Raw genomic sequence first — 13,431 nt, forward strand, 5'->3', positions numbered from 1 at the left:
ATCTTCAGGAGCAGTGGCGGCAATTGGGTTCCAAAACCGGGGGGGCAAGGTGCCAAAGTTGGGGGGCGGGGCAAAGACAGTATATTTCACTTTTTAGATAAGATTTAGCATAGTGCGGGCGCAAAAGTGGCGAAAAGTGGGGGCAACTGCCCCCCCCTAATCGGCGCCAGTGCTCAGGAGCCATTTTTCCCTCAAATACCAGCTAAGAAAGCCATGAATCCAATTAAGATAAAGCTACACATTTTGAAATATGATCTCAAAACATTTAATTTATTGATTAATACAAGATTGCATTAAAAGTAATTATTTTGCGCCTGAGGCCTTCCTAAAGAAGGTTCAACTATGTAATACACTCCAATACATGGCAGATCTATCATATCGTCGCAGATTTCAAAATTCGGCTAGTAACGTTTATAATATGTTTACTATTCTGATTTAATTATAAACCTGACACAGGAAACACACAAACATTAAAAAAACATACTGTATTCGTTAGCCTACTTTAAAGACAAGGTAATGAAAATTTCAATAAGCGGACTCAAAATATATGAAAATATATATTTTATAGCACTGAATTTGAAAATTCAGGCGCCAGGTGAAAATTTTCAGGTTCTATGGAGCCCTGTATTTTTCTACCTCTGTATATAACCCGTAGCGCAACAGCCATTGAGGGCAAGGGCCTCACCCTCACCTGCCGAAGTGCTTGTTGTTGTAGGTTTCCATGACCGGGTTACGCTACTCATTCGTAGCTCCCCAATTTCCTCACGACGGTAGGCGGCTGGCTACCGGTCCCATACACAGGTCTAAGTCTCAAGAGAAAAGTTATTACGGTTCCCCAAGGAGACTCAACCTTAAGGCAGAGTTGTGAAAGGACCAGGAATTTTAAATAAATTCAATTCCGGTCCAGGAGAGAAAATCAGCAAGCGTAAACTGGTTCTGGACCGTAAAGAACTTTTTTGTCTGTAACGTATTTCAATTCGGTTCAGAAACCTTTTTTCCTAACCAATTTAAATTCGGTCCAGGAACCTTTTTTCCGAATCAGTTTAAATAGGGTCCAAGTTCCGCACTGAAGTTAAACAATACGCAACTTGGATCGAATACGGACCTGAGGATAAACATTATCTACTTGTGAGCATGAAAGACTAATCCAGGTGCTGTCTGTCTCGAGAATCTAAGGTACAAGGTAGAAATGGGCAAAACGCAAACGCTGCAGTCACGTTGCCCCTCTCCATGTAGCCCCATTCTCTCGCGTCCTTCACTTCGCTGTAGCAGCAGTGGCTGTCCCTGTTGCGTTGCGATATCTGCTGGGAACACAGCAGCCTCACGTTACCTCATCAACGGTTCCTATTGGCTGCGTTTCCTGAATCGGATGCCAGAGCAACACGCGCCGGGTTTGTTTGAACTCAATGTGACGCCACACTAATATGGTCCATTGCGTTATTTATAGTAACTTCTCGACAAGGAAGTTTTTGAACCTGGCCCACGAGAGAACAACAGCGTTTTGATTTATTCCCTGCGCTACGTTTTGTACAACCGCAGTGTGACATTCCAATGTAAAACGTACTCGCGGACATTTTTAGAAGGCAACTTTGGATCGGTCTCTCCTGGTCCAGGAATTGTAAATAAATTCAATCCCAGACTGGGAGAGAAAATCAGCAAACGTAAATGAGTTGTAGTCAGTGTATAACCTTTTCAAATTTAAAGCATTTCAATTCGGTCCAGGAACCTTTCTTCCGGATCAATTTAAATACGGTCCAGGAACCTTTTTCAGGAACAATTAAAATAAGGTCCAGGAACCTATTTTCAATGTAACAATACTCAACTTGGACCGGATTTAAATTGTGCGAGGAAAAAGGTTCCGTTCCTGCAACGGAGCCCAATAGAACCCGCTAGAATTTATGGGTTCATGGACCTTAACAACCCTGCCTTAAGGACCTCGTGCACTGAGACCTAATTTAAGCTAGAAGTCTGCAGGTTATCTTGATAGTTATGGCCCACTGAGACGCCGGAAGCGAAACTGTTCCGTTCTGTGTCGCGCTTCCGGCGTCTCGGTGTGCATCAAGCTTTAGACCGCATGGCTACGGCGCGGGACACCCCTGTATGGGCGCAATTCACCGGATGTTTACATTTCTGTGCTTCCTTGAAGCTGGCGGGGACTGCACTTCCGGTTTTGAAAATGATAACATTGAATTCAAAGGTGTAATGGCAGTTTCTTCGGAAAAGGCGACAGTATTTGTGTGGCTTTTGGTTTCAACATGAGATAGGGAACAAACAATTGTTCTATGCATCGTTTTCAGACAGACCCGATACGAAAAAATCAGTGGTGCAGTGGTAAAATAAATAGTAGAGTCAGATTATTTTCGGAACAGCTCTGGCTGACTGCGCGAGTCTAGCTAGTGAGCCTACCGACAGCGAGGAGCGTGAGGAAGAGGGTCCGCGATTGGTGCCGGGTTGGAATGACTCCAGTAGCTCGTTTGTCGATTGGCTCTTCGGAAGTTGTGACTCGCTCCCAAGCTGCAAATGCACAACAGTCAGGGATGTTATGGAAATAATCTTACTCTACCAGGGCGGTCCCTTCCTTTCGGTGTTCTCTCATAATAGACATCTTCGTGTCACTAACGCGCCTGTTTCGAGACATATTCACTGCACAGTATTTCATAAATTGAATAAATATTATCGTAACATTCCAATTTCTCCCATAATGCAGCCAATGCCGAATTCCAATTTGGTTTATAAAAATACAAGAACATTTTTATATGCAACTTGCATATTAATAATTAAAAAACTACGAAATAGAGGATAAATCATAGGTTAAAGTAATAATTGTAACAGCGAAAAATAAGAACAATATATTTAAAGCTTTATATATAAACCTCATATTTTCTTATTTAATAGACGTGTTAAATTCGTCTAATAGGAGAGAAAAATTATTGTCTTCGGAATTTAACTTCAATGTTAACCTCTTCTTCATTTCAGATGATATGTGTTTAATTATTTCGGTACTACTATAACGAGAATGAAGGGTTAAACCCACATCAAGACAGTTTTTCCTTTGCAAATTGATTAGATCCTTATGGTCACTGAATGGTCTAACCTTCTTAGCTAAATAGTATGAAGTATTGAAGATTTTTTCTGTCGCATCAATCAAATGCTCCTTTTGTTTTAAAGTAGCATTTTCAAATTTATGTTTTTTTAGATGCAGCAAGAATTTGTGTTACCTTCTGATGTGCTACACATAACTAGCTGGTGGGCCGAAATTTTTGTTCTTAAAGATTTCAACTGTTGTTCCTTATTTGTGCCATTAAATGAAACTTGTCACTTAACCCATTCCTTACTTAATGATGATCCCTGACTTTTATCAGGTCCTAAGTAATCTATGGAGCAACAATCATCACTTCCTACATACCCATTTCTTGCTATCAACTATGTATGTTTTTGCTTACGCTCCAACCATTGTTGCTCAGACCATGTAGAGGGGAAAATCAGAACACGAAACATTACCTGTATTGGCTTCATGTTGGAATGTCGCTGTTGTTGTTGCCGTTTCTGAGGTGGTTGTTGCCGGTGTTACGTGTGATACACTCGGTGAAGGATTAACACTATGTACAGCCAGTACTGCAGAATCACTACCATTGTCACTCACAGTACTATTTTCTGTTTTTTTTTTTTTTTTAACTTTTTGGAAATAATTTGTAACCTTGTTCTCACACCTTCTTTTCATTTCGAATAGAAAATCAGAGCGCGACCGATATGACGTTTCAATCACCTCGAAACTCACAATGCAAATGCTAAAAACAAAAGAACATACGCTAGTGATAGTCAGCCACAAATTCTCCCTTTTATGCTTCACCATCTTATCGCAACTAAAATCCATTGTTGCGAGCGAAAATGTCACTGGCCGCGTCGGTCTTAACTTCCATTGTCGACACAATGCAGCCAGCTGATTGATTCTCTCGCCTAAATAACGGTTGCTTTACTGGCTATTCATAACAGAGTAGATGTATTTTATTATATCAGTTAATGTGTTTTCGATATAGGCCTACATATATGTATTTTAAGGAAGTCTTTTAAAAGAAAAAATAGTTATAACAATAAAGAACCAGGGCGGTCCCAGAGGTTAAAAAAAGTACCGGGGTGGCGCCCTGGCACCACTGCACCCCTGGGGAGTAGGCTCTGAAGTCGGCTCTTCATCAAATCAAATGAAAATACTTTACGTGTTTCGAAAATTATAATTGTCTAACGCACATGTGTTGACTAAATGTAAAAGTTGAAACTATTTATAATTATATTATAACGCATTTGCCTTTTGGTTGTTTGTAAGAGTTCTCTCCATGGGCGTCGGTATGTCAGTCGACCTCTCCCCCGGTGCCGGATCTACAAGTTGCAAAAAGCCAGGGTTGGCATGTTTAAAACACGTTTAAAACACACGGCTTTGTTTTTTTTACAAATGTTTTAAACGTTTAAAACAATCTGTTTTAAACATGTTTTTTTTACAAGTGTTTAAAACACATTTTGGTGGTAGATATTTTATAGTCTGTGATAATTTTTTTGTTTGGCAACCCTGTTTTTCATTGAATCTGTGTCAATTAATCCGTTCTTTACAGGTCTCACTTATCGCACAACACTTGAGCAACCTTATGTTCTGACGTCACAGGAGAAAGCTTTATAATTTTACGCTAAATGCCTATGTTGTTAGGTTAGGCAGGCTAGCAATGTATGCACAAGGTAGCAAGATTGTTGTGCGACAAGAAAGACCCGTGCTTTACTGTAGAAATCGAAACCTCTCAGTTCCTTGTTTCGTATCGTCCTGTAAGTTTGAGACTGGTGGAAGCTTGAAATGGAAACTAATATCTAAATACACAATGCGTGATTTTGATCGTGACGTGATTTTTTTTCTTTTGCGATACGATTCATTGGTTTGTATAACTGAATGAAGCGCAGATGCTTACTTTTGGAAACATAATTTTGTACTTTGAAAAAAATCATCTGGAGAATCTATTATGACACTGCAGGTTGTTTTCTGCTATATAAACTGTTCAGGCAGCAGGAAATATTTCACCGTGATTTTTTCAGGACGAGGATAGGAATTCTATAATATTTAGTTTCTTGAAATTTAGATGAATATAAATCCTAACCTACTTCAGTAGTGGCGGAAAAAGGGGGGCTATTACCCACAACTTTTGTCCCTGCAGTCACGGCCGCCGACTTGTCAAAATTATTGGGGGGGCTCTGATCACTGAAATAAATTATTGAATGACTCACTCTCTCCCTTTTTTAAGTTTTGGCCACAGTGTTCGGAATCTCATAAAAGTCCGATCCGGACTTCGGGAAATGATTTCCCGAATTTTCGGGATCCCGTGCAGTCGGGAAATACCGAATGCTCATTTGAAAATGTCGTTATTTCTCGACGTTTTCTGCATTGTCAATTTCTGGAACTTACCGTAAATTGTTAGTTTTTAATCCAGAAATCACTTAAAATGAAAATAACGTGTATAATTCGAGATTTTCAGAGCTTCGGGAAATTTTGAACATTTCCCGACTCAGTAGGGAAATTGAAAATTTTTCCCGTCCCGCACACCCCTAATAAAAGCCCATGAATTCCTCAAAAATGTCATTTTTTTATTCACAGTTCGAATGAAGAATATTAATTGTCCACGGTTGGATATGTCACAAGTTTCGTCAACCATAATAGCAAAATATTCCCGACTTTTATTATCTGCTACCACGGAGCGCAAAACAGATCTCCCTAATATATCAACGATCTCGTTCTGAATGTCATGCGAGAGCCATTTGTAGCCCGAATGTCCCATCCAGTACCCTAGTTCATGCACATCGTCTTTTGAAACTCATGTTTAGTAAAAATTTTAACAATACTCATAATTACATACTTAGTATATACTAGTAATAAATCATGCGTTTTGCTGTCTCTGGTCATAGCCTCCCCAAAGTTGATGGTTTAGCGGTTTTAGTCCACCAAAGTTGATGGTGTAGAAAATTTTAAATGTGTATTAAAAGTTAAGTTCATGTGGCACAGTTCAGAGTAAACTTTACAAGAGAAGCAAAATAATACATTAGATCTTCTTAAGCAAAATTATTTGGGTGGCTCTGCCCCCACATTGTTAATATTGGGGGGCTCGACCCCCCCTTAAGCCCCATGGAGTCGGCGCCTATACCTGCAGTAGAGGTGTGCGAGATCCCGAAAAGTCGGGACCGGGATCGGGAAAGAAAATTTCCGTCCCGATCCTGACTTTCCGACGTTTTGGGATCCCAAGCAGTCTGGAAATTCCGAATGGTCATTTTAAAACGTCGTCAATTCTAGACATTCTCTGCATTGTGGTTTTGCACCAGAAGTGCAAAAACAAGCACTTAAGATGGAAATTACATGTAGAATTCGAGATTTCAAGAGCTTTGGGAAATTTCGAACACATCCCGTCCCGAAAATTTTCCGACTTTTTCGGGAAATTGAGAATTTTCCCCGTCCCGACCCAAAAAATTCTGTACCCCACACCCCTACCCTGCAGTATGGTAAACCTTATCTCCAAAGGTAAATAAACTGTCCTTGTCGCCATTGTACTCATAAAAATGAGTATTTTTTCTCTTTAACGACTTTAACTATAATTTACTGGGAAAAGGTTGAATTTGTTTTGTTTAAAACATGTTTAAAACATGTTTTTTTAACTCATGTTTAAAACTATGTTTAAAACAAAAAAAACATGTTTTAAACAAAAAAACAGTTTGTTTTGTTCTTTTTAAAAAAACACAAATTTTGCCAACCCTGTGCAAAACGCCGCAGTGCGGGGGGCCCCGGAGACAAGTGAGCCCATAGGGGGGCCCTGTAGCCGTTGACATAGTAGAGAGTTCGTATGTGCGTATGTAAAAAATAACCTTAGTTACTCAGGGGTACAGAAACGAATACAATATAGCTATACAGGTAAAGATAAAGTTAAAGTTCCCTGTGCATATTGCACAGTGCCATGAAGGTACATTTAGGGTATGTGGGGGTACGACCCCTCATATTTTCGATGTCGGCCATCTTGGAGGTGATGTGTTCAGATCAGCACCACAATGCGGTCGCCTTAACCCCCCACACGAGGACCCTTTGATTTGAGGCTGGGTGAGGCCTAGAGTCGCTTTATGCGGGGACAAAGCAGGAAAAATTCCCACCTCAGATCATCCACCCCGGGTTTCTCGCGCGGCAGTCAGACTAGAATCAAATCAGTTTGGAATTTCACGAGAAATGCAGTGGTGAAGGTTTCTTCAACCTATCTTAATCGGGAAAAAGTTATGACTGCATGATTGTAACAAATGTATCATTATCAGGTGTGAGAAAACAGTGCATATATATATATATATATATATATATATATCACATCACCCCTTCCCATTTAAAAGTTTTTAGTTGAATACAATATGGCGGCCACCAATATAGCGGACACCAATGTGGTTCCCCCTGAGCCTAACTTGTTTCTATCATGACTAGGGCCCGGATTTATAAGCACAATCGAACAGTAAAATAAGCAAGTTAATAAGCACAAAAAATGAAAAACTAAGCACCGAAATAAGCATAAACAAATACAGGAAAATCTGAAAAAAAACAAAAACATTTGTTTATTAAATCTCTTATCTTATTCAATGCTGTTACAGTATGTAAGGAAGGTCATCCTGAGATTTTCTTGTGTGAAGCTCCTGCGTCTGTCAGTGAAGAATGATTTGTACACTGAAAATGTTATTTCCACGTAGCATGACATCACAGGCGCATGTGAAAAACACCACATTTCTTCTTCGGTGAAATCCTCTCCAATGTCTGTTTCTTCACCAGAAATATTTTTATAAATTTGACACTGTTTTGTAAACGGGATTTTTCAGTAATACCTGACTGAACTTGTCGGACACAATTTTTAGAGACACCGTGAGTTTCTGAAGACAACGTTACTGAAATTTCATCAATGACAGAAAGCGAATGTTGCAATGGATTATTTCGAGCTTTCAATTGTGTTATAGTATCAGGTAATTTGGAAAAATTATTATGGATGTACTGTATCTTATCTTGGATACAGTTTCTCCCGTGCGGCTATTTAGAAGCATTGATCTCGTCGTCCCGATGCCATCGTGTGATTGTAATAGGATTGAAAAATATTTCAGATTTGGGTAAAATATGCTATTTTAAACCAAAATCATAAAATAAGCAAGCATAACCGTTTCCTGCAGAAATAAGCATTTATAAGCACTTTCAACCTTAGTTAAATAGCTCATCAAGGTATGTAATACGAAGTATAACCTTTCTCCTTACCATTAGAAGTCTGGAAAAGAATATGCATTTCGCTTACAAATCCGGGCTCTAATCATGACCAATTGTACCCAGCCTAACTCCTTTACTTTTTGTAGGGGGTGTTAAGGGACTTTTGAATCACCCTCTAGGCCATTATATGTGACTTTGTCAACGTGAGATCAAGAAATATGTGTGTGTGTGTGTGTGTGTATTTGTGAGGGCCTCCCCGATGGCGCAGTGGTAGCGTCGTCACCTTGTAATGAAGAGGTCCCGAGTTCGATACCCGGTGGAGGCTCATAGTGGTTCGGATCCCACTTTAAACTGTAGGTCCAGTCTCGATTAGCCTTTCTATGCATAAAGTGGACTTAAAACAAAACCTCAATATATATATATATATATATATATATATATATATATATATATATGTGTGTGTGTGTGTGTGTGTGTGTGTGTGGGTGTGTGTATAAAGGTAGGTAGGTAATATTTTGCGGGAGGGCCCAAGATTTGTAGATCCGGCACTGCTCTCCCGCCCTGGAAATTGGCATCCTTCATTTCAAGTTCCAAAAATAGCTGAAAGTTCGTTATTTTTATTGTTAACAACAGAAATGAAGTTTACTTGGTTAGTATTCGAACAGAGTAATCAATGTAAAATATGCATTAGATCGAAAAAATGGGTGAAAAATACAGGAACCAGTTGTATTTTCATATTGTACCATTTAATACAAAGAATAAGTGGTTTCACAGTTTCATAATTCAAGTTATAATTTTAGATGAGTATTTTTTGTAACTTCTAAAGTCCTTTCTTGAACGACACTTGCAAAAGTTAATAACAAAATACAATAACTGTGCATTTCAGTATAGTAACTATGAAATGTAAAAGTATTAATGGAAAATATTTGTGCTGGATATTCACTCGGCTTGTGTACCGAGCATGATAATAATAAACAACAACAATAATAAAATTCGAATAAAATTTATTTAGTTAGGTATATATTATTAGTGTATAACAATAATTTTAACCATTGTAATTATTATTATTTATTTTACTGTTGTAATCGAAGTATTTCAATGTTTATAATTAATGTAAGTTTCATTTCAACCTCGAGAAGTCTTTTCAAAAACGAAACTGTTGGTCGAAGATCAACATTGCCTTGGAAAATATTAGTATTGTCCCTTATATCTGCATCCAAAGGAAATTGCCAATCTTTTCTAGGTACCTTTATTCTCTATATCACTCAAAATTTTCAAGTGATCCATTTTGTTTCCGATCTTTTATAAGAAAATAAGCTGTGTGAAGATGTGTATTCCACTTGTTTACATTGGAAAATTCGCCAAACCGGAAGTTCTTTCCCCGCCATCAATAATCGATTTATCTGATCGATCATTTTTTGTTTACTCAGGAATAACCCCCTACTGTTGCATTGTGGGATCGAGCAGCCATGATTGAGGCCGGTTCTGGTAAACATACGGAATTCAAGCGGATGGGCGGGAGTTTTCAACCTTGTTTACGATGATACTGTGCAGTTTTCGGTTCTTTAACAGAAACTCACGTTTATCCTGGAATTTTCCGAGAAAGAACAGAAGGTGCGCTTCACGGGACTCGATAATTGTTGATCAGAAGATACCGCGTCATCTGGTTGGCGAAAGTAAATCGTGTCAACATTAATGAACGAACATTTCTTCTCAGGTAAGTTTTTATGCCACCTTTGTCTGTGACTTTTAGTACAAATAGATCTAACTGGTGTCTTTAGTCATACTTGCAATAGTGTTTTCTTGTTTTGCTTTGGTAGAAAGGTGCTGAGCTGATACTTCCGATAAGTTTGACGATAAAAATGATTATTTTCAAATTTTAATTCAACTTGATAACTGCACGTTTGTACTTGATTATTTATTATATTTCGTTCGTTAACACAAACTGTTATTAAGTGTTATTCTCCATGAGAAAAGGTGCCGGTAGTAGGCTTTGCGTACTGTCAGAAGAAAGAGAAAACACTGGTATCCGAAATTAATTGATTGGTTTGGTTTATTCACAAAGAACACCCATGCTGAGGCTGGTATTCGAACCCGCGGCCCGGCATCATAGCGCGCTGTGTTAGCCACTCTGCCACGGAGACCGGTATATCCTATTCTAATGAGGCCATAGCTATACATATTATTTTGTATCTTCTGATCCCATTGCAGTCCCAGTTTGATTTTTTCGTATGTTTCAGAGTATAGCATAATGCGGCAAATATATATTTTTTTACGATTCTTGCCGATCACATGTTTTGAGATTTTCAAGATATAAGATCAAGGTCACGTGCCAAAATTTTCATTTTATCCAAAGGTAGGCTTGTCACATATCATTGGAAAGCTTGTTCGATTCCTTGCATAAAAAACATTATTTAAATTTCCTAGTCCAAATAGGAGCAGAGTTACAGAACATTCAATATAGCTAAACAACTCGGAAAGGGCATTTTCTGCGAATTTGACCTTGAATAATTTTACAATTAAAGACAAACGAAACTCAAAATTTTCACAGTTACTAAGTTCCATGCATCAACTCCTCAAATTCCATAAAAATTGGAAACGGTCAGGTTCTGGGTTGTGTTGATTTCGCATAGAATGGAATGACTGCTATACATACAGTTTGTCTTTCGATTTTTAGGAGGCTGTAAGGAATCACCAAGATGACTCAACCAACAACTTCCCCCAAAAAAGAGATTGCGGGTTTCACCACATTTACAAAATGAAACAGAGAAATCTATTTGGACGATTTTTAAAGATGTGACATATTACAATACCTGTATCGGCTGTTATAACTTGATTTATTATATAAATATGTACGCAATGGCTGTCATGTGTGTAAACATGGTTTATATAGTCTTTCAAGACCTAATAGAACTCGCAAGCATTCTAAAGCAACAAATGAAATTTTCCCTGTGGTTAAAAATCAGTCATTCCCACTCGACAAAATATTTCCTGACATCTAGCGGATAATTGTGAAACTACTATAATGTTCAGTACTATGACTTGAAATCTGTCACAAATTATTGGCTAATTCCTTTCGTCCAATAAATAAAGAACTGTCTATCTATGGGAAATGCCCTATCGTCCGAAGTAATAGTATCTATAGACAGTGGCATAGCAAGGGGTGGGCGAAGTGGGCGACCGCCCGGGGCCTCCTCATGAAGGGGCCTTGTGTTGCAAGGGGTTGATACGATAAATGTAATAAATAAATAGAAGTGAGAAAAATAGATGGGAAAAGGCTAATTTTTGCGGGCAATAGAATTAAAACATTCTGTTTTTATCTGACTTTAAATTCTAGTTTAACGTTATAATTTGAATGAATAAGTCAAATCAGAGGCGTAACATATAGGTGGGCGGGGCCGTAAGCCTAAGGGTGCGCGAAAAAAGTAAAAAATATTGTCGTATTTCTCATGTGAAACATTTACGCAAAAAAATTATGTGCGTCCTTCAATATTTTCTTCTTATACTATGGTTTGTAACATATACATCATATGAATTTTTAAATAAGGAGACAAAGAAAAACTCATTGAAAATAATGCAGGTTACATTTAAAGATTCGTAGTTTGCATTTCTGATGTTTTCAAATAATAATAATAATAGCATATTTAAGGATAGTTCAGTTATGTCTTAGTGCCTGAAGAACATCTTTGAAAACGTATTATTATTGTTACTTTCGTTAAGGAAAATTCCAGCAGTGTGCTACAAGAATATACCTCTGCCAAGTGTAAATTTTCTGTGGCATATTATTAAATAGCATTTTCATCAGTCATTTATTATTACTATTAATATTTGAATATGATAATTTGCTGACGTCCTTGAAGATTTTCTATCGATTCAAATTTAAAGAATAGATGGGGGCTTCACATTCTAATCTCGCCCAGGGCCTCACGATATGTTGCTACGCCACTGTCTATAGACGTGCTATAAAATTTATCCTTTGTTAAAAGTTATCTGAATTTTGAAGCTGCAAATTACACCATTTTACGCTGTTCAGAGATTTGCACAGATAATAAATGAAGAAAGTATTTTTGATCATAATTTTTTACTAAATATGATATCCCATATTTTAAATTTCAGTTTCAAATCTACTCTTAAATATATGTGGAGGGGGAACAGGCGATATTTATGATCCAACGTTCTCTAGCCTAGAATATACACCCCTGAGTATGTATTATGTATGTATTCAGTGCTTCTTTTCATGGCGGTACTCTATACTAGCACCATTTTATAGGTGAGAATACAAATTAATAACGTTTTATTTTAACGAGAGAAATGTGTGTGATTGCCACTGTATGCCATGAATGCACGATCATTTATGAACATACTACAATATTTTGAGTCAGTGATGAATTCATGGTATGGTCTGGGGTGAATGTATGTATATTGTATATACCCATCAATTCAATGAAACTAAAACAATGAGAAAAATTGAGGTTTTTCTTTCCCGACTGAACTTTCAACAAGGCTTTTGTCCCCTCTAATCAGAGGGTCTGCGCACGCCTATGTAGTATCACTAGATTATTTGCTTATATTAGGCTATAGCTATGCTATTAAATCTTCCCTCTAAATCTATACACAGACGCAAAAGTTAATGTTCGAAATGTTAGCAACCTCGTGGCAAGCTCTCATTTCATAAGTGATATCTCGTGCATTTTGTCATTTATATTCTTTCTATTAAAATCGTAAATGATTTATGTTGTTTTACACCTTGGAAAATTGTATAATTTTAGGCGTTGAGTACATGCCTAGTGAGAGAAGAAGATATCAACCTTGCATTACTACATTTATCAGTCCCAAACTACGCACAAATATTCCATAAGAATTGAAAGAACGTCATCACACCCTCTCTCTTTAATATTTTTTTTACTAGTAGAAGAGAAATATTTCAGCAAGCTCTTCAGTTCCTTCACTGTGTAACATGTGAGGAGTTTGAAATACGTATCTCCACTTGTTCTAACCAAATTGTTTTCAAGCCGTGCAAAATTATGTTAGGCACCTCAAAAGGTGGTCTGGTAGCGTTGTCGCCTTATAATCAAGGGGTCCCGGTTCGATACCCGGTGGAGACACATAGTGGTTCGGATCCCACTTTAAACTGTAGGTCCAGTCCCGATTAGCCTTACTGTGCATAAAGCAGACTTAAAACAACAAATCAA

At 37.9% G+C, this 13,431-nt stretch overlaps 1 protein-coding gene across 1 annotated transcript in view; it reads right to left on the minus strand.

Moving 5' to 3' along the window:
- Window positions 1–3,516, minus strand: part of LOC146000558 (pickpocket protein 28-like) — a 107,821-nt gene extending 104,305 nt beyond the window's left edge. The window contains exons 1-2 of the mRNA XM_083138306.1: window positions 3,502–3,516; window positions 2,407–2,514 (exon numbers count right to left, since the gene is read on the minus strand). Coding sequence (XP_082994432.1) covers window positions 2,407–2,514; window positions 3,502–3,516 — 123 coding nt within the window. The remainder of the gene's footprint in view (window positions 1–2,406; window positions 2,515–3,501) is intronic.
- Between the last annotated feature and the right edge of the window lie 9,915 nt (window positions 3,517–13,431).

The sequence above is a fragment of the Lepisma saccharinum genome, chromosome 16 (assembly GCF_977018435.1).
Source record: "Lepisma saccharinum chromosome 16, izLepSacc3.1, whole genome shotgun sequence".
NCBI classification, from domain to species: domain Eukaryota; kingdom Metazoa; phylum Arthropoda; class Insecta; order Zygentoma; family Lepismatidae; genus Lepisma; species Lepisma saccharinum.